This window comes from Hyaena hyaena, unplaced genomic scaffold, assembly GCF_003009895.1.
Source record: "Hyaena hyaena isolate Hyena2069 unplaced genomic scaffold, ASM300989v1 scaffold_650, whole genome shotgun sequence".
In the NCBI taxonomy this organism is placed as follows: Eukaryota; Metazoa; Chordata; class Mammalia; order Carnivora; family Hyaenidae; genus Hyaena; species Hyaena hyaena.
Window position 1 is genome coordinate 81342 of NW_024081283.1, and position 20937 is coordinate 102278.

The 20937-nt window shown below is 50.2% G+C and overlaps 1 protein-coding gene across 7 annotated transcripts; it reads right to left on the minus strand.

The window, feature by feature from the left end:
• Positions 1 to 558: 558 nt before the first annotated feature.
• LOC120219810 (aspartyl aminopeptidase) lies at positions 559 to 20846 on the minus strand. Of its 7 annotated transcripts, XM_039216662.1 has the most exons (16): positions 20751 to 20846; positions 11615 to 11662; positions 10627 to 10720; positions 10451 to 10539; positions 10220 to 10333; positions 9847 to 9972; positions 9498 to 9628; positions 9142 to 9217; positions 8928 to 9035; positions 8145 to 8222; positions 6720 to 6803; positions 5609 to 5769; positions 5240 to 5279; positions 5035 to 5136; positions 978 to 1145; positions 559 to 693 (listed from the first exon to the last, which is right to left on the minus strand). In XM_039216662.1, exons 1-16 carry the CDS (start codon positions 20808 to 20810, stop codon positions 643 to 645), a joined length of 1530 nt encoding a protein of 509 aa, XP_039072593.1. In that variant the 5' UTR covers positions 20811 to 20846; the 3' UTR covers positions 559 to 642. The 7 variants fall into 7 exon arrangements, with proteins under 7 accessions (XP_039072593.1, XP_039072596.1, XP_039072595.1 ...); XM_039216665.1 differs by lacking the exons at positions 11615 to 11662; positions 20751 to 20846 and adding an exon at positions 11333 to 11389; XM_039216664.1 differs by lacking the exons at positions 11615 to 11662; positions 20751 to 20846 and adding an exon at positions 11271 to 11349.
• Between the last annotated feature and the right edge of the window lie 91 nt (positions 20847 to 20937).

A 20937-nucleotide genomic window follows, 5' to 3' on the forward strand; every position in this document is an offset into this window, starting at 1 on the left:
AGACAAAGAAGGGGAATGAACAAATACAAGAAAAGGAGCAGGGGAAGGAGGAGGAGGGCATGGAGAAGGAGGAAGAGGAAGTAAAAGAGGAAAAAAGGAAAGAGGAAAAAAGAAGAGATAAACGACAGGGAGAAATTATTAACCAGAGGAAAAACACTGAATAATAAGAGATTGTTTATAAAAGTTCGTAAGCGACTGAGAAGGGCAGGGAGGGGGGCAGCAGGGCTGCCCAGGGCACCTCTGGGGTCTCATGCAGAGCGTGGAGCCCTCACAGCACGGAGATGGGCTCCTGGACTATTCTGGTAATGGAAGAGCATTGAGGCCACTTCCCAGAAGGGAGAACTAGGGTTGGGAGAAGGGACCTTCCAACTGTGGACCCACCTACCCGTCACCCACTTTGGGCATGGGCTTAAGGAAAAGAGATTTGAGATCAGGCCTCCATCAGCTCCCAGGAGCTGCGGCCTCCCCTCCTCCCCCCTCCCTTCCCCTCTGGTTCCAGAGGTTCAGCCAGGTTCAACCCCCACCCCTCCAGTCTCCAAATGAGCACAAGAGAATGCGTCTGAGTGAAAAATTCACTTTAATCGTCTGGCATCAGCTCAGCTGACAACTTCTCAAGTGCAGGAGAAGTCTTTCCAAGAGGCCTCAATCCACTAGGAGGTTACGGCTCAGAGAAGGGAACAGCTCGAAGAAGCCCTAAAATGGAGAGTAACACAGGATCTGGGATCAGTGCAGACCAGACGGGAGGCCCCGCTCCCACCCACACAGGCCCAGCCAGACAAAGGTCCTTCGCCAACACGTGACAAGCCCCATCTTCCCATCTCTCGTCCCCACTCTATCCTGAGGGCTGACTGGGGCCCCTGCATCTTAAGAAGAACGGGACCCTTCCTTTCCTACGTGGTAGCCTGTTGCCCCGGCAACCGGCCCAGGCACCAGAGAAGGAGCCCAGCCGCCATGGTGATGGGTGAGGTGGGAGTCACCTTGAAGAGGGTGAGGGTCTGGAGGACTCCTGTGGTGCAGGCAGTCTCCCGGATGGAGTGCATGGCCAGCTGGGGGCTGCCTAAATCCAGCACCCGCAGCCCCAGCCGAGAAGCCAAGATAGGTCCAATGGTGGTCCCGCAGGGAGAGTCATTCCGGACCATGAGATCCTAGGGACGGGAGGACAGGTTCACAGACAACATGTGGCGTCTGCTCATTAAGCCCAGACAGGAAGGACTGCCAGGAACCTGGCAGAGGGCCCACTTCTGCTCCCTCAGAAAGTAGATGTGACCAGAACAAAAATAGCCTACATTACAGGGCAGGCCCAAAGGACAGTATGTCCTGAATGGGCCCTACTCTCTCCATCTGAACTATGGCCACCCTAATTCCAGCGACACCCACCTTCCCTTCCATTAAGATTCCATTCTCCACATAGCAGGCAGGGGCATTAAAAAAAAAATGTGCCCTTTATATCAACCTCTTGATTAGCATACACTCTCTCCCTATTCCCATATACACACAATGAACAATCGCACCGCAGTTTTAGTGTTTTTAGAAATACTGCTATTGGCACTCTGAATTTCTTTATATGCTGATAAAATTAAATTAAATAAGAAGGGGCACCTGGGTGGTTCAGTCGGTTAAACGTCCGACTTTGGCTCAGATCACGATCTCATGGTTTGTGAGTTCGAGCCCCCACAATGGGCTATCTGCTGTCAGAGCCCGTTTCTGATCCTCTGTCCCCACTCTTCTCCCTGCCCCTTTCCGGCTCACACTTTCTCTCTATCTCTCAAAAATAAACAAACATTTAAAAAAATAAAGAAGTAAATAAGAAAATCGTAACATGGTGTTCAAAATGAAGATTTTTAGCATACGGGAAAACAATTATAAAATCAGATAAATTAAGAAGTAACTATTACTTTTTACCTAAGTATAGTATTAATTCATGGTTTTCAAAAAATATGTATGTTCTTCTAACTATGTCTACAGAAATGACCCCAAAGCATCCCCCGCTCCCCAATAATAAAGGACACTCATGGCGTCAGACCCCGGTCTCTAAAATCATCATCCACGTCTGGGAAATAAACAGGATGGGCCTGCAATGTCTTGTTGTACAGAAAGCAAGAAAACTTTCAAGAGTCCTGTCAAAGGACACATGTCAGTAGGCTTCCCATTGGCCAAAGTTATGATAATCTGAGGATGAAAGTAAACGGCTACAGTGCCTCAGGTCACACCAAACCAATGAAACTGATTTAATGACAGTCAGAAAACGAAAAGGAACAAAGGCCCCTTATTTGTCACCATGTAAAGTGGCTATGAACACCCTTCGCCTTGAAAACTGATTAGGAAGAGGAAAGAATTAGCATTTACCCTGTCTTCCCAGCAGACACCCTATATCATGATAGCCAAACAGCCCTAGTTGATGGGGAGAAAGTTCTGCTTCCCAGAATAGCAGCTAAGCTATGCAGAAGGGATGCCACAGAGAAGGGATGAATGGGGGAATGGATTTAGTGATTTTGGCAACGATTACTGACCGGTGTCAAAACCATCCTGTGTCTGGTTGCTAGGGAATGCATCACTTGCATGGGCTCCGGTTCAGCCAAAGGAGGAAAACCCCCGCACGATGGAGGGGAAGGAGGGCACCCCAACGCATTGCTCAATCTTATCATCACTAAGGGCGGAGTGCCCGGATGATACACGTATGATACAACATGAGGGACACACCAGTCATGACCTCTTGTGGCCAAAAAGATTTCATCTATTAAGCCTTTAGGAATGAATTCCCATTTACAGGAAATGGAGGACCTGCAGACATCAGCTGACCACCATCAAGAGGAAGCAATTAGACAAATCCAGACAGCGAGACATCCTATGATGATGAGCCTTGTTTCTTCAACAAGTCACTATTTTACCTTTTTAAGTCAATGTCATTTTAAAAGGGGGGTGGTGCGGGCTGCACTACGTCATAAAACACTTAAGTGGCGTAATAACCAGGTGTAATGTGGTCCTGAACTGGATACTAAGGTGGTACACATGTCTATAAAGGATATCTTGGGGAGGGGCGCCAGGGTGGCTCAGTGGGTTAAGTGTCTGACTTCCGCTTAGGTCATGATCTCATGGTTCATGAGTTTGAACCCTGTATGGGGCTCTGCACTGACAGTGTGGAGCCTGCTTGGATTCTCTCTCTCTCTCTCTCTCTCTCTCTCTCCCTCTTTCTCTCTCTGACCCTCCCCACTTAAGCTCCCTCTCCCTCTCTCAAAATAAAGAATATTTTGGGGATAACTACAGAAAACTGATCTGGGGGTGCCTGGCTGATTCAGTTGGTAGAGCATGTGACTCTTGATCTTGGGGTTGTGAATTTATTTATTTTTTTAGTTAAAATTTTTTAGCATTTTTAATTTATTTTTGAGAGACAGAGACAGAGTGCGAGCAGGGGAGGGGCAGAGAGCGAGACATAGAATCTGAAGCAGGCTCCAAACCCACAAACTGTGAGATCATGATCTGAGCTGAGGTCAGATGCTTAACCGACTGAATCACCCAGACGCCCCTTGGGGTCGTGGATTTAAGCACATTGGGTGTAAAGCGTACTTTAAAAAAAATGATCTATGCGTTAGATACAAATTTACTAAAACAAAAATTTGCTGAAATGAAAAGGTAGAGAATATGGAATGAAGAGGGAACAAAAAAATATTTCCAATACGATTCCATTTTGTAAAAAAATATATATATATAGGTTAAGTATATGCATAGAAAAAAATCTGGAAGAATATACACAAATCTCTGCAGATTAATATTTTGTTTCTTTTTGGGGCGCCTGGGTGGCTTAGTCGGTTAAGCGTCCGACTTTCGCTTAGGTCATGATCTCGCGGTTCGTGGGTTCGAGCCCCGCGTCGGGCTCTGTGCTGACTGCCAGCTCAGAGCCTGGAGCCTGTTTCAGTCTGTGACTCCCTCTCTCTCTGACCCTCCCCTGCTCAAGCTGCCTCTCTCTCTCTCTCCTAGAAATTAAAAAAAAAAAAAAAAAAATTAAAAAAAATATTGTTTCTTTTTGTATTTCCTAATTTTCTGAAGTACACATGTCCTGCTTCTGCTGTAAGTTATTAAAGAAAATTCCTCCAATGTCGTCTCACTGTGTGAGAAGAAAATGCAAACCCCCTTCCATGGCCTAGGAGGCCCTGCGACTGGCCTGGGCAGGCTTCTCTCCCCATAACTCCTGGTCTTCCCCCGGCAGCTCTACCACTCGGGCTCTGTCTCCTCCTGACAGACCAAGCTCACCCCTGTCCCTCCCTTTCCCCCCTGACCCCAGGGCCTTTGCACTCATTCCGTCTGGCTGGGATGCTCTTCCTGCAGACTTACCCACAGCTGCCTCTTTTAGTAGTTAAGTCTCAGCTCAAAGTGTCACCTCCTCAGAGAGGCCTCCCTGAGAGTGGAATTACTGGGGTCTACAGGGGACAGGGTGGGGCTGTGCAGCAGAGAGCACCCTGAGCCGGAAGACAGGATGCCAGGGTCCTAGTCCTGAGTCACCAGGACCTGCTTACTGCTTGTCACTGGACCACCTGGGCTCCAGTCCCTTAAATCTCTGCCTCTACCTATTTCTGTCAAGATGGGCCACTGCCAAGACAAGAATGGAAACAAACCTCGTTTGTTGTTTCCCCAGCCTTGAACTTGCCTTATGGCAGCCCCCAGGGTGTGTCAGAGAGACACAGGGGGCCGGATGGGAAAAAGGTAGAACTGACCCACCCACTGCGTGCCTCGGGCACTCTCTACCTTTGGCTCTGACAGAAATCCAGCAGAAGAGGCATTGTTATTCAGTCCCATTTTACAGGTGTGGAAACTGAGACTCCGAGAAAGGGAGACTAGCCCACAGTCGCAGGGCTAGCCCCGCAGCAGAGCCAGCACTGAGCCCAGCTCTGCCTACATCCCAAACCCACTCTTCTCACTCAACTGGAAGCCCGTCCGCTACAGGCTGGCTACCAGGCCTCCCTTCACTGGGGGCCCATCTGCTTACGCCCCCGACCCCACTCCCTCCATCATGTCTTCCCAGGCAGGGCCCGGCCTCACCTGCAGGGGCACCCCGACACTGCTGGCCACCTCTCGGATCAGGGCCTCTGAAACCGCGTTCGAGGCGTAGCGCTGTTTGCTGTTCACCTTGATCACAGGGCCCTGGAGAGAGGGACACCAGGAGGCGAGGGTGAGCCACACAGGGGTGACGGGCCCAGAACCAGCCCGGGCTCCGAGTCCCTGAGGAGAAACAGGAGTCCCTCACCTTGTGGAACAAGGGCCGGTGGTTCTCCTCATGCTTGTCCCTGCAAGAGGCAGACTGAGGGCCAGGGATGGCAACCAGGGAGTGGCCCTGGCAACACCACTACCTCCCCCACGGACACCTCACTGATGCATCCCAGCACCCCCTCCCACCCAGCCCCGCAGGGCCCGAGCGGCATGTCTGTGTTCCAGGCAGCAACACAGGGAAAGGAATTTACAGACAAGAGTCTATGCAACATGCCTGGGTGGGACATTACATGACTTTGACCAACTTGGGCCTCAGAGCAGCCAAAAGGAAGCCGCCACTGACCTTCCCGCCAGAACGGGGAAGGAGGGGGAGGGGAAGGGGAGAGGCGGGGCCTAGCGGACTCACAGGTAGTTGGGGTGCACGGCGTGGGCCATGTCTGCGCTGATCATGTAGGACTTGGGGATGGCCTCCTCGAAGGCCGTCAGGTGCTGGGATGAGGCCGAGATCCGGCGCAGCACCAGCTCTGTCAGCAGTGACTGTGCCCCCTGGGCGCTCTCAGACCCCACCTGGAGAGAGCAGAGGCTGGCTCTGGGCTCCGGCGGCCCGAGGTAGAGGCCAAGGAGAGGGGCCCAACACCCGGACAGGCCCGGGACCTGACGGACTCAGTGGGTGAGGACTGTGGGATGTTGTCAGCAACTTCCCCAACACTGTACCACGGAAGACCTGAGGGTGGGCCGGGGCCGAACTAACCCCGAGTTATCTCCGGGGCAGCAACAGCACTTTCTGTGGGCTTCCTACACTGACCCCCATCTTCCTCCCCTGACCCTCACATCTGTGGCTCAGCTCAGATGCCCTCTCACACCAGCCAATCTTCTTTTATGCACATGACAGAGACTGCTGACTACCCACGCTATCCGTACAACAGAACACCCAAACTGTAGCTAAGCAGATGACTACCCAGGTAGACAGGACATTCCCAGCTTCCCTTGCAGCTAAAGGTGGCCATGCCAGGTTCTATGAACACGGGCAGAGAGGAACACCACCCTTGGGTAAAGACGCGATGGCAGGGGCCAGAACAGCCACCCCAGATCCCTAGACGGAAACCAAGTGCTCAGCATGGCAGAGCCCTGTCCTGAACTGCTAACTCTGACCAGTGCAGTTATGCAAGGGAGAACAACCCATCTGCTCAGGCTCTGAGGCGCTGTTGAAGACCGCACCCAACACAGGCATGCAGAGTGGGGGCTGCCATGTACGGAGCCCTGGGACGAATGGATGAAAGGGCAGGGTCCCTGTCCCCGGGGCACTCATCATGTGGCACACATAGAGACAGGGGAGGCACGGGCTCACTACTGAAAGCAGACAGATGCTGAGCCAGGGGGACCAAGTGCTAAGAGAGCACAGGCAATATCTTCCCATCTTTGTGGCTTCCAGAATAGCACTGGCTTATGGTGGGTGCCTGGCGCAAGCTGGCTGCGGGAAGCTTCGGAGGGGACCCTCCCCAGAACCCTCTATGTACCTCTTCGTTGTCGTAGAGAGCAATCATGCGCACGTGGGGCTCCGAGGCCAGAGAGGCAGGGGCTGCGCATGAGTCGATCAAAGCCTGTTTGGGCATTGGGGGGAGGGCAGTTATCAAGAGCATCCTTAACCTTCGGTAACCCTTCCCCCCAACGCCTCAGAGGTTCACACTCTCCGCCTGCCTTCTGTGGTCACAGCCGGAGGAAAGTGGCTGGGGCTTTCAGGGCTTTCGTCTCTTAGGGCACCGCCCAGCATGCAGGAGACCTTTTCAACAGGCCTGGGAGAACCACCCTTTTGGGTGTTCTCCTCCCCTACCTCCCTGTGCCAAGGGCAGGAGGATGAGCAAGCTGGAGGGGAAGAGCGGAGAATCCTGGAAAGTTGAATGAACCACACAGAGCATGTAAACTTAATTGGCCTCAGCAAAAGGATCAAGGTCCAAAGAGGCGACCAAGTGACCAGGACGCGATCGAGGGGATCCAGCTGGCTGGCTGCATAAATGAATACAGGTGCCAGGTCTGGCTCTGGTCTCAGTTACAGCCCAAAGCCTGTCTCCAAGAATAGGATGCGGAGGGAGGGAGAGGTATGAAAAGGGGCGGGGCAGGAGGAAAGAAAGAAATAGAACTGACGGGGGGGGGGGGGGGGGGGGGGGGGCCCGGGTGGCTCATTCAGATAAGCGTCCGACTTTGGCTCAGGTCATGATCTCACGGTTCATGGGTTCGAGCCCCGCGTCGGGCCCTGTGCTGACAGCTCAGAGCCTGGAGCCTGTTTTGGATTCTGTGTCTCCTATCTCTCTGCCCCTCCCCCGCTCATGCTCTGTCTCAGAAATAAATAAACTATTAAAAAAAAAAGAAATAGAACTGACAGGCGCCTGGGGGGCTCAGTTGTTAAGCAATCTGAGTCTGGCTCAGGTCATGGTCTCACAGTTTGTGAGTTTGAGTCCCGCATCGGGTGAGCCCTGCTTCTCTCTCTGTCTCTCTGCTCCTTGTGGGAGTCTCTTTCTCTCTCTCTGCTCCTTGCTCATTTGTGCCTTCTCTCTCTCTCTCAAAAAAGAAAACAGAACTAAGTAGGGTAGAAAAGTGGGGACAGCAAGGTGACTAAGGAAGAAAGACCCCAAGGCACAGAGAGAAGGCTGGGTGGGCATCGGCCTGGAGGGCAGGGGGAACAGAGGACGTTGCCGGACGAGATGCTAAGGCCTCTCCTGGGGAGCAGAGACTAACATAAAGGAAAAGCAGCCAGAGCTGGGCTAGGAGGAGACGCCACGGTGACCTTGCCGGCCTCTCAGCCCTCCCCTGGTCCGCCCAGCAACAGCAGACTGAGGGGGTGGCCAGCGGCCCTCTCATGACCTGTTGGGGCCTGAGGCAGTCCCCTGGTCACTGCTCCTCCGGGTGGTGCGTGCTGCCCGGGCCGCGCCACCGCCGCCGCTCACCTGCAGGGCACAGAAGCAGCTATGCAGATTGTCCAGCCGGGGGGCAAAGATAAACTCCTCATAGGCACCACCCAGGACCTAGAAACACAGGACAGTCAGCCCGCCCTTCAACCCCTCGCCCCAACTCACCTGCTTCTTCCTCCTCCCCAAGGCCTGGGTGTGAGCGAGCCCCCCCTCCCCGGCTCTGCGCGCAGCCCCTCCCTGCCCCCCGGGCCTCAGGCACTGCGACCCTGCTGTGTAGAGCTGAGGGGACCATGGGGACCGGGGACCGGGCCGGGCAGGAGCTGAGGACGGGAGGGTGATGGTCTGTAGTTCCTACCGGTTCCTGTGGGCCTGGAAAAGGGAGAAGCTGAATGGTCACAAGAAGAGCCAAGGAAAGACACAAGAGACCAGGCCAGGAACAGTGCACGTCCAAACAGGCCCGAACATACAGAGACTTCACAGTCTCCTACTGTGGGCAACTTGGACGAACAGGAGGGCAGGCTCCAGGGAGGGGGGGACAGGGCGGGGCACATCCAAGCCTTCGGCCCCCAAAGGTGCAGGATCAAGGAACAAGTGACCGCCTATAGCAGACACTCCTAAGGAGTGTGTCGAAGGGCTGATTTCCGGGTCCTGTTGAGAACCACTGGCCGGAAGGCAGAGCGGCATGTGACTACTGGGAAGAACAGGGATGAGATGGGAGGAGCCGGCGGACTGGCCACGGCGGCGGGTGCTTCAGGGCACACGCGGGCAGGCTAGGACCCCAGAGGGCCCCACCCACGAGTTCCTGCACCCATCCCTTACCGCGGGCTGGGTGTCAGCAAGGCAGAGCTCCATCTCCAAGATGTCCTCGGGGCTCAGGCCCAGATGGGCGCAGAGAAGGGACATGAGGACCGAGTGGTGCCGGTCATCCTGCAGGGCAGAAGGGTGTTGGGAGGAAGGGCTGCTCTTCCCCTCCTCCCCCTTCTGAGGGAGTCAGCCCCTGCCCCACTCCTCCCCATGAGCAGGGGGCTCTTACTGCAGAATTGAGAGGCCCAGGCTCAGGAGTCCCCTTCTCCAGCTCCTCCTGGACGGCTGTGGCAAGAATGGGGACTCTGTGCGGAGACACAAGAGGGACAGGTGGGGAGAGAGAAAGGCATGGAGCCCCTGAGCCCCAGCGTCTCCCAATGGGAACTGCCCTTGCCCCCCGATTCCCAGCTTGCTTTCCAAGTGCAGAGCAACGAGGGCCCTCAGACAGCATCAACTGGGTCCCAGCGGGAGAATCTGGCTGTGGCCACCATTAGGTAGCGGTGTCCCAGTTCCCACCAGGCCCCTCCCCTCCCCTGGTGCCACATCCACCCCTCCAGGTCACCACAGCCCTTGCACCAGACTCACAAGTGCATCTCCATGTTGGGCCCAAAGTTCTCGTTGATATTTCGCTGCAGATGGATGGCCAGGTGCGGGATGCGGAGAATGGGCCGGTCCACGTGCACCAGCCGCTGCTCCAGGCGGCCTGAGGTAGGGCACTGTGGCCCCCCGGGCCAGGTCAGCCCAGGGCACGTCCCAGCCATGGCTGGTTAAAACCCCCACTTCACCCAGACTGACTAACACGGTCCTCAGACCAGACTGCTCTATCTCCCCTTCCCTGGGGGGCTCTCCACAAGCACCCTAAGGGAAGGTCCCACCCAGTCAATGTTCAGGCAGCCGAAAGTAAGAACTTCCCAGGTCCAGCCCCAGTTCCCACCTTGACAATGACTCGTCCAGCCAAGGTAAGGTCCCGGTCAAACCAGGTGCTCCAGATCCCACCACCATAGGTTTCCACACCAACCTGCTGGAATCCCACCTGGCTGCGGCGGGACCGCCGTTTCACCTGCGTGTGAAGGTGGGGACAAGAATTGAGAGAGGCTGAACGACATGATTTGGTAATGAGACAGACTGATCGAGAGCTAAGTAACACAGAATGAATATCGCTGCAGAGAAGGGCCCAAAGTGTGGAGGAAGGGGGCGACAAGTCTCCCCCGCTGCAGGAATAGAGCCCCCAATCTGTACCTCTCCACTTGCTTTTGCCCTGTACTCCCCGATGGCACCCCGCTGCCCTTGCAGCCCCAGTTCCTCACCCGGAGGCAGGGGCTGTCCGTGTGCGCCCCAATGAGGCTGAAACCATTGCCAGGAACATATTGGCCTCCCACAGCAAAAGCGATGATGGTGGAGGAGTTCCTGGTCAGGAAGTACTGTGGGGGGAGGGGGGATTTGCAGAGATTGAGTTGCATTAGCTAGTCAGCTGGCACAAAGGACTTTGCGCCGCAGCCTAGGAACATGCTTCTCTGCCCCCACCCCACCCTAAGTACCTTGCTCTCTGGCTTGATATCCCAGCTCTCAGTCTCTTTGAGTTCATGGAAGCCAGCCTGGAGGAGGCGGCTGCGGCACTCGGCCACAGCTGTAGAGAAGGAGGGCTTTCACAGCAGTGGAAGCGGGTAAGGGGGCACACCGGCCCCCACCCTCCTCCCCTGTCCTGGTCACTTACCGTGGAAAGGAGAAGGGCTCCGGTTCACGAACTTGAGGAGTTCTCGGGCCGCGGCCTGCACCGCCTCTTTGCGGGCCCTGCCGGTCATGGCCACCTAGGGGAGGGGAGGTGCTCAGACTCCTACGAGGTTTGGGACCCTAGATTTATATTATCCAGGCCCCAGAAACCACCTCCTTCCCCACCCCATTCTCCCTAAGTGACCGCTGCGAGGTTCAGACCTCTGCTTCCGCCCCTTTCGTTACGGAAAGACACAGATCCCGGGCCAAACCTCTCAGCTGAAAGCTCCTGCCCTCCAGCCAAACTATCACAACCCAAAGGGCGCTCCCCTCCCAGCTCCTCCCAGACGGCCCGCCCCCAATCCGAGCTTTAGTCCGGTCCCCTAAACCCTACCCCACACGTGCCTGCCCCGCGGGGAAGTCCCTGTCGGTTTCGAGCTCTCAGCTCCCAAACGGGCCCCTAACTCTGGGCGGGCCTGCACCAGGGAGCCAAAGGCCTATTCTCTGGGGAACACTCCCACCTCCCCTCGACCCTTACAGTCTACAGCAGGCCACCCTTTTGCAACCCCAGGAAGATCCGGTCACGGAGGCCGGGCTTTCGGTTTCGCTTTGGGTCGGGCACGGCCCTCAGCTCAGCGCGATGCTGACCTTAGTCCCGAGCGGGATCGGAGGGGATCTCAGTTGGAGCTGGGCGGGTCGGGGACACGTACCTGCACGGCCCAACGCGTGGGCCCGCGCCTGCTCGCCCTGTCCCAGCACGCCGCCCGCCCCGCCCCTCGCTACACCCCGCCTCCAGCCCCGCCCCTGCCGCGCCGTTTGCTCTGCCGCGCCGTTTGCTCCGCCCCGCGAGAGGCCGCGCCGCCAGCCCCGCCCCGCCGTCCGCGGTAGGCGCGGGGGCCCTCTGCTGGCCGGGAGGTGGTAGAGCAGCCTCGTTCCTCGTCCCAGGTCCCAGGTCAGAGAGTCTGAGAAAAAACTTGCCCCTGCTGGCTCACCTGGTCCGACGAGTGCTGTACAAAGTGCTCTCTCTCTCCGCAGGCACCCTTGTGATAATAAAAGCAACATAGCTAGTGTTCATGGAGCGCTCACAAGAAGCTTTAGCTTTCCGCCAAAGCTCAACCTGTTACCTTGTTTAATCTTCACAACTGCTTTAGCAACTTTATACTTCTAGTGTCCCTATTTTACACGTGAACGAAACGAAATACGGAGCAAGTGACCTGTCCAGGGCAGTCAGTGGCAGAGATGGGGTTTGAGCTCAGTTAATTTGATTTCAGGGGTCTGGAACAAGCCACTCTCAAATCTTTTCTCGGTCTTTTTCTATGCACCTTGATAAGTGTAGTGTTACACGCACGGCAAGTCCCTGAGGTGCAGAGAAGTTAATGACTTGCCTAAGATCACACAACTGTTTGGATGGATCTAGAATGGCTCATACCTCCACTCTTTCCACTTTTTAAAAAAATTTTTTATTTATATCTGAGAGAGAGAGAGAGCGAGCGTGAGCAGGGGAGGGTCGGAGAGAGAGATACAGAATCTGAAACAGCCTCCAGGCTCTGAGCTGGCAGTCAGCACAGAGCCTGACGCGGGTCTCGAACCCACGAACCTCGAGATCATGACCTGAGCCGAAGTAGGGCCCTTGACCGACTGAGCCACCCAAGCGCCCCTCTTTCCGCTTCTTAAAGGGACAAAATAAACTGCACATGTTTTTGGAGGCAATCCCAACTTTCACATGTCAAGAGTGATAAGCCACAATTTAAAAAACCAGGGTACCCACCTGGTCATAGATTCTGATCAGGACTGTTGGTGGCCCCTAGGCACAAAACAGGGCCCAGCACTTAGAAGTGTTAACAGTCCAAGGATTACAGGTCAGCAATCTGCCCTTTATATACTGGGGTAAGAATGGGGCCGGAGAGTCCCTGCAGCCCTCAATTCACAGAAGTTGGTATTGCCGGGGGAGGGGGAGCTCAAGAATATACAGGCAATGGGGTAAGTTCATGGCATTCTCTGTTTATTGAAATGTCATCATGTATAGTTTCCGTGCTAAGAGTGTCATGGAGAGAACATTCTTTTCCTCTGAGAGCCAGAGGCTGGTTAGTGGGGAACACAATTCACCGACAGTGACGGGAACTGAAACCGGTACAATATATAAGGGAAGGAAATTTAACGTAAAAAATTTTAATGCTCTTCTGAGCACACACACACACACACACACACACACACAAAGTACATGCTAATGTGAGAAATTCAAATATCATTAAAATGGGGAACTTAGAAAGTCCAAGTAAACATTTTGATAAATTGAACATCCAATCTTGATTTAAAAAAAAAAATGAAATCCTCCAATCTTGATTAAAAAAAAAAACCAAAACGAAATCCTCTTAAGAAACCAGAAAGGGTGGGGGGGCACCTGGATGGCTCAGTTGGTTGAGCATCTGACTTCCGTTCAGGTCTTTATCTCCCAGTTTGTGAGTTCGAGCCTGGCCTCGGGCTCTAGGCTGACTTCAGAGCCTGAAGGCTGGTTTGGATTCCGGGATTTCTGTGTCTCCCTCTCTCTCTGCCCCTCCCCTGCTTGTGCTCTCTCTCTCTCACTCTCTCAAAAATAAATAAGCAATGGGGCGCCTGGGTGGCTTAGTCGGTTAAGCGTCTGACTTTCGTTTAGGTCATGATCTCGCGGTTTGTGGGTTCGAGCCCCGCGTCGGGCTCTGTGTTGACTGCCAGCTCAGAGCTTGGAGCCTGTTTCAGTCTGTGACTCCCTCTCTCTCTGACCCTCCCCTGCTCACGCTGTCTCTCTCTCTCTCTCCTAGAAATAAATAAAACATTTAAAAAAAAATAAATAAGCATTAAAAATTAAAAAAAAAAAACAGAAAGAGGAAGGATAAAGACTATCTGCCATAAATCTACAATAGAAATTAGTAGGGAAATACAGAAATGCTCCTATTCAAGTCAGAAGTACGACACTGGTGAGCTATTACTGCTCGTAGTCAATGTGGACGTGTCATGATAGCCAGCGCCACAAAGCAAAATAAACAACTATGCCTGAGTGGCTCAGTTGGTTAAGCATCCCACCTCGGCTCAGGTTGTGATCTCACAGTTCATGGGTTCGAGCCCCACGTTGGGCTCTGTGCTGACAGCTCAGAGCCTGGAGCCTGCTTTGGATTCTGTGTCTCCTTCTCTCTCTGCCTCTCCCCCGCTTGTGCTCTGTTGCTCTCTGTCTCTCAAAAATAAAAAATAAATGTTAATAAATGATAAACTATATATATGGAAAAGTAAAATTTCTCATTATTTATAGATTATTTGATTGCCTAGAACCTCCAAGAAAATAAACTGACAAACTATTTGAACTGGTAGGAGGAGTGACCTGATTTTAAAAATCATCAGCTTTGCTGTGCAATAATCCACTAGAAAATATACCAGTAAAAGGGTCCTATTTACAAGAACCGGATATACTATTAAATTGCTAAGAATGAGACTGACACTCAGTCTCGTTGTAACCTGGGAAATGCAAGCTAAAAATGAATTTTGATTAGTCAGATTAGCAAAAAGGAAAAGAATTGGTAAGATCAAGTGTTGGAGAAGACTTGGGGTAATGCATGCCTTTATACCCAATTTCTGTGTGTAAACTCTCCCAGTGGCTGGTTCCAAGCTGCCAATCTGAACTGAATGTGGAGTTAGGAAGAGATGCACAAAAGCAGGGCATTGTATAGATTTGTACCATACAGATATAATGGACATAAATAACCTCAAGAGCATAGATTGAAGGGTGCCTGGCTCAGAGCATTCGACTCTTGATCTTGGGGTTGTGAGTTCAAGCCCCATGTTGGGTGTAGAGATTACTTACATAAATAAATAAGTAAACTTTTAAAAAGAGCATGGATTGATAATAAAATAGCTAGGAAGGTGACGATTTTTGAGTATTATATGTTTGTAATATTATTTATTAAAAGCTTGCATAATTGAATTTTTTAATGATTTCTATGTTTAGCGGCAGGATCGCAAAATTCCTGGACATTTGACAATCATTTCTCATGAGCTGATCCAAGTCAGCTCTAGCATACTACTTTTCTCAGACTCTACATCTTTGTTCCTCACAGTGTGATTTGTTGACCAGCAGCATCTACAATACTAGGGAACTTTCTAGAAATGCAGAATGACAGGATTTACCCTCAAACTATCAAATCATAATCTGCATGTTAACAAGATCCTTAGATAATCTGATTGTGAGTTCAAGTTTGAGACACAGTGTTTTAGACCGCTGTGTGGTAGTAAAAAAGCAATGAGGTCAATCTTCATGTATTATCATAGAAAAAATTTCCAAATATACTGAATGCAAAAAAGCAATTTCCAGAACAACACTTACAGGACAAGAGCATTTAGGTAAAAGTCACATAATCAGCTAAATGTCTAGATTTTATATACATATATATGTAAGTGCATGGAAACAAGTTTGGAAGCAGAATGGAATGGCATTGTTTATGAAGTGGGAGGGTCTGGGGGGGGACCTTAACGATCCAAAAAAAGTTTCTGAGAATCATTCTTGCCCTCAGCCTGCTGAGAAAATCCTCCCCACCAGTCTGTAGATGATGATTACAATGCTACCGTCGTTCATTTCTGTTTGGCTGAACAATTTTTATCTTACTTTATTTTTTTTTTAATGTTTATTTTTGAGAGAGAGACAGAGACAGAGCTCGAGCAGGGGAGGAGCAGAGAGAATGGGGGACACAGAATCTGAAGCAGGCTCCGACAGATGACAGACAGTTGACAGATAGCTAACAGTGCAGAGCCTGACCCAGGCTCAAACCCATGAACAAAGAGGTCATGACCTGATCCCAAGTCAGAGGCTTAACCGACTGAGCCATCCAGGTGCCCTCTAAACAACTTTTAAAGAGCAAATACCTGGAAGTTACCATAGTAATTGGTTACACACACTTCAGTGTGCATTCATTGGTTATACGTGTCCTTTCTGACCCCTCTATTTGTGAGAGAAGCTCTCTCAGTAGTAGTTTGTCACATACTTGTTAAGACTGCTTTGAGATACAGAAGACCAAAGCAATGCTGTAAGGGAGAGAAGGCATGGGGTGTGTGTGTGTGTGTGTGTGTGTGTGTGTGTGTGTGTGTATTGTCCCTGTCTGCTAAAATGATCTTGATTTCCTGATGTTAAGACAACCCTGGGCGTCTCATTGATATTTTGGTTGTTTAAATGCACGAATAATTCGCTTTTGGGCATAATGATAGGAGCATATATAGGACACAGCACAATATGTCCTCTCACAGTGTTGTTGGAAGGACATTTTCGTTTCCATCACACGTCATCTGCTCAAGTTCTGTTTTCCATGCAAAACTCAACTGATTAAGAACTACAAGTCCCAGGATGCCTTGAGGTGGGTAGCTTCGGTAAGATTGTAATTTTCAACCGATTATGTTCTAGGAGGGAGGCTTTAATAAGTAGTTTAAATGGTTAAAAAGAATGCAGCACCTTTATAGATACTGGTAGGGAACAATTTCCAAGATATGCTAAGGGAAAAAACAAGGTGCAGAATAGCAGTTATGGTATCTTCTGTTTGTGTACACACACACACACACACACACACACACACACACACACATTCTTATATGTTTAAAAGTAGTCACAAGAAAATAGTGACTCTGGGAAGGAGAAATTTTGGCTAAGGGTTTGTAGGAGAAATGTTTCTCTTTTCCTATAAACCCTTTTGTATGCTTTGAATTTTTTTCTACATATACATATTACCTACTTTTAAAATGAAATAAGTAAATTTAAAAACAGGTGGAAAGGGGCACCTGGGTGGCTTAGTCGGTTAAGCGTCCGACTTTCGCTTAGGTCATGATCTCGCGGTTCGTGGGTTCAGGCCCCGCGTCGGGCTCTGTGCTGACTGCCAGCTCAGAGCCTGGAGCCTGTTTCAGTCTGTGACTGCCTCTCTCTCTGACCCTCTCCTGCTCAAGCTGTCTCTCTCTCTCTCTCCTAGAAATAAATAAAAACCTTAAAAATTTTTAAATAAAATAAAATAAAATAAAAACAGGTGGAAAGATGATCTTTAAGTACTTTTTGTGACCATAATCTTTTCTTCTGTACCCTTATTGAGTTAGTGAGCAATTTGTTGGTTAACATTTTTAACACTAAAACTGTCAGTTTAAAAATGCCCATGTAGGGGTGCCTGGGTGGCTCAGTCGGTTGAGCATCCAACTTTGCCTCAGGTAATGATCTCACGGTTCATGGGTTCAAGCCTCGAGTTGGGCTCTGTGCTGACAGCTAGCTCAGAGCCTGGAGACTTCTTGGGATTCTATATCTCCCTCTCTCTCTGACCCTCCCCTGCTCACGCTGTCTCTCTCTCAGAAATAAATTTTTAAAAATATTTAAAAAATAAAAAATAAAAATGCCCATGTAATCACCTGGGTAGCTCAGTCAGTTAAGTGTCCAGCTTTGGCTCAGGTCGTGATCTTGCAGTCCGTGAGTTCGAGCCACTGTCAGGCTCTGTGCTAACAGCTCAGAGACTGGAACCTGCTTCAGATTCTGTGTCTCCCTTTCTCTCTGCACCTCCCCCACTGACACACACACTCTCTCTCAAAAGTAAATTAACATAAAAAAAATTTTTTTTAAATGCCCATGTAAAACTGTATTACTTCTGATATAGAAATTGTGTCTACATATGGAAGGGGATGTGGATAGAATGTTTCTTTTGATGTTAATATTTAAATTAAAAAATAGGGGCAGTTGGGTAACCTAGTAGGTTAAGTGTCCTAAGCATCTGACTCTTGATCTCAGCTCAGGTCATGATCTCACATGTGATCATGTGAGTTTGAGCCCCATGTCAGCTCCAGGCCGACAGCACTGAGCCTGCTTAGGAATTCTCTCTCCCTCTCTCTGCCCCTCCCCTGCTGATGTGCACGAGAGCTCCCTCTCTAAATAATCAAACTTAAAAAATAAACTGGGGGCGCCTGGGTGGCTTAGTCGGTTAAGCGTCTGACTTTCGCTTGGGTCATGATCTCGCGGTTCGTGGGTTCGTGCCCCGTGTCGGGCTCTGGGCTGGCTGCCAGCTCAGAGCCTGGAGCCTGTTTCAGTCTGTGANTGGCTGCCAGCTCAGAGCCTGGAGCCTGTTTCAGTCTGTGACTCCCTCTCTCTCTGACCCTCCCCTGCTCACACTGTCTCTCTCTCTCTCTCTCTCTCCTAGAAATAAATAAAACATTAAAAATTAAAAAAAAAATAAAATAAACTGGACATGAGATAAGGAAACCTTCCAAAAAAGGTACCTGGCTCCATTCATTCTTCACCTACATAGAACTATGAACTATTGATCCTATCTTTTCCCTGCTGCTACCCGCTCTGGCTCTGCTTCCTTCCCGCCCAGCATAATTCGCTCAGTTGTCAATGCCTATGCCCCGCCTCTCTCTCTGCATTTGCTTACCTGCCTGGCAAACACCCAGCCCTCACTGCAACCAGCTCCTCCCCTGCTCCATGTTGACACCTGGCACCTTGTAGAGATTTGATATTTACACAATGAATGAGATTTTTTAAAAAATGATTCTTTGTTAACATTGGCCCTCAGAGAAGACTCCCCAGCAATAAAAAAGAACAAAGTATTGAAACTGCAACAGTTTGAATGGATCTCATGGATGTTATGCTAAGTGGGGGGAAATGACATTATAGGCATGGAGAGGGAATTAGTGGTTGCTATGGGATGGATGTGATTCTAAAGGGGTAGCACAAGGAACATCTTAGTGGTGGCAGAATAGGCATGTATTCTGATTAGGGTGGTGTTTGCATGACTCTACACATGTGATAAAATGAGGGTTGCCAGCTAACATACAGGACACCCAACTAAATTTGCATTTCAGATAAAGAATAATTTCTTAGTATAAGTATGTCCCAAATGTTGCATGGGCTATACTTACACTAAAAAAAAAATTAACTGAGTATCCTTTATTTTTATTTGCCGAATCTGGCACTCCTAGAGAATAGGACATAGAAATATACACACACCTTTTGCCGGTGTCACTTGCCTGATTGTGATACTGTCCTGTGGTTATGTAAGATGTGACCATTGAGGGAAGTGGGTGAAAGGTACACAGGACCTCTCTGTACTATTTTTGCAACCTCCTGTGAATGATAATTATTTCAAAATTAAAAAGTTTTTTAAATGGCCCTCAAAAGAAAACCAACTGCTCTGTGGGTGATAAAAACAGAGAGAGAGAGGAAGCACAGGCTATTAACCAGCCAAGAAGTTTTATGAGGCGTTGTAAAACTGGCACTTCACAAAGGTCTTAAGATGTATCCCTTTCAAATGTCAATGATCTCATGTAGTTATTGACAGTGTAACAAAGTGGTTATGCACAGGGGCTTGGGATTACACACACCGGGTTTATGTTCTGGCCCCTCCATTGATTAGCTGGGAGCCTTGTTTGCAGTGCGGTGCTGGAGACTGCGCACAGACTCCTATGTTTTTCCAACTCCACATTCAGAGTGACATCAGGCCAGTTAGCTTGAAACCAGCCTGGGAGTATTATACTACCGAGACTGACAAACACTATGAATCAGGGTTTTTTTGTTTGTTTGTTTGTTTCTGTTTCTTTTTTTTTAGTTTCAGAGAGCTTATTAACCATTTACCATCATACCAGACACTTTGAGCCTCAGTTTACACATCTGTAAAATGTGGAAAGACAACAGTAATCTCTGCCTAATGCTAGGAAGAGCAAATGAGATCCTTCAATGAGATCCATAATGTTATGAGGGTTAAACAGTGCCTGTAGGGTGCTTATCATTCAGGTCAAATCATCAGTGAACAATAAATGTCACTATTTATTCTTATTTCTTTCATGGTAAGCCATGAGCAACTTGAGGGCTCGCTTATGCCTTCCTTATCTTAATATCTTTAGCAACTGGCTCAGGGGCTGGAACACAGCAAGTGCTAAATAAATGTTTGCTAAATTAAGAAATAAATGGCGTATAATAGCGACTCGAGTTTCTATACCTCTAGAAAACGTGCATTTTGTCAGAGGCTTTTGGGGACACATTTTTTGACCTTTGAACATGGAGATGTTCAGGCTCTGTGGGGGCCTGGGGAGCACCTGGACCCCCCCCCCCCAGGATAATGTCTGCGGTTGCAGGCCTGGCTCTGGCCACCAAGGCAGCCATCCTGGAACACACCCCCAGGTGATAGGGACAAGCCCTCACCTCTTCTTCCTCCCGGAGCCAAGAAGGGGCATTTCTGGCTCTGCGCCTGTCTGACTAGAGGTCATTTAATACTTGCTGGATTTGTCCTGTTTATTTTAGTGAACAAGGCTGTTTACTTTCTGTTTGTATTTCTAGGGGTGCTTGCTCATTTTGCTTCCCTTTTATTTACTTTTTGCAAGCACTTGGGTTTGAGTAAATAGGTCTATAAAGTTCCAGGGACTGGGTTATTCTGTGTCTGGTATTTTAACGGCCTTTAAACAGTGTCTGCTCAGGTAGGCATTTTATAGATGGATCGAAAAGATAGAGTATTCTTTTCTCAGTGGCCTCTGATTCCTTCCAAGCTGACAGCCAGCCACTAGCAGCCTATGAATCATGACTTTTCATCAGTAATAAAAATATCAACGCCAACACCCATCTTGGACAGAGAAACTGACCTACGCTGGTCAGTCGGATGTGACAACTGTAGTATTTAAACACCGGGGCAGTGCTGAGGGTAAGAATTACCTAAGGTGGTTTTGAAAATGCGGATTTGTGAGCCCTATACTTGAGAACCTTGCTTTGGAAGGTTTGGGCTGAGGTTCGGGAATGTGCATTTTTAAGCCATGCTGCAAATTCTATCCTTAGATCAGCCTGAGAAACATAGTCCAGGTTCTCAAAAATACTGTTGCCAATGGGTAAGCTGCTCTAAAGCTCAGTGCCTTGTGGGCTCACCCATCACACCCCTCCTCCAAAGTTAGCCAAGAGAGGATGAGGAGCATTATTCTGATAAGCCTCTTGCATAACGTCTAGTTTGTCAGCACCTTGAAGGCAGGGGCCATATCTCCTTCATCTTATCATCCCTCCCCACCCCCCTGCCTAATGTCTAGGACAATGGTCGGCTTACAGGTCTGCCATTTGCTCTGGCTGGGACTCTCCCACCCAAGACAGACATAGAAGACAGGCCTGGTTACCTCAGGGTAGCCTGGGAGCCAGTTGTTGGAAATGGATGTGGCAGAGAGGCTGAGCGCCATGGTCACCTGCTCACCTCCTCCCGAGCTGACCAGGTCTGTCAGAGGCTGAATAGAGACGGGGGGGGGGGGGGGGGGGGGGGGGGGGGGGGGGGGGGGGGGGGGGGGGCGGGGCGGGGGTTAGGGAGGT

What these genes read in the sequence shown, in the direction of transcription:
- LOC120219810 (XM_039216662.1), bottom strand. Translation starts at nt 20,810, where the DNA reads ATGGCGCTCAGCCTCTCTGCCACATCCATTTCCAACAACTGGCTCCCA. An exon ending in CGGACAGCCCCTGCCTCCGG is followed by an intron (nt 9,973 to 10,219) that starts GTGAGGAACTGG and finishes CTTCACACGCAG; the next exon opens with GTGAAACGGCGGTCCCGCCG. An exon ending in CTGGGCCTCTCAATTCTGCA is followed by an intron (nt 9,036 to 9,141) that starts GTAAGAGCCCCC and finishes TCTGCCCTGCAG; the next exon opens with GATGACCGGCACCACTCGGT.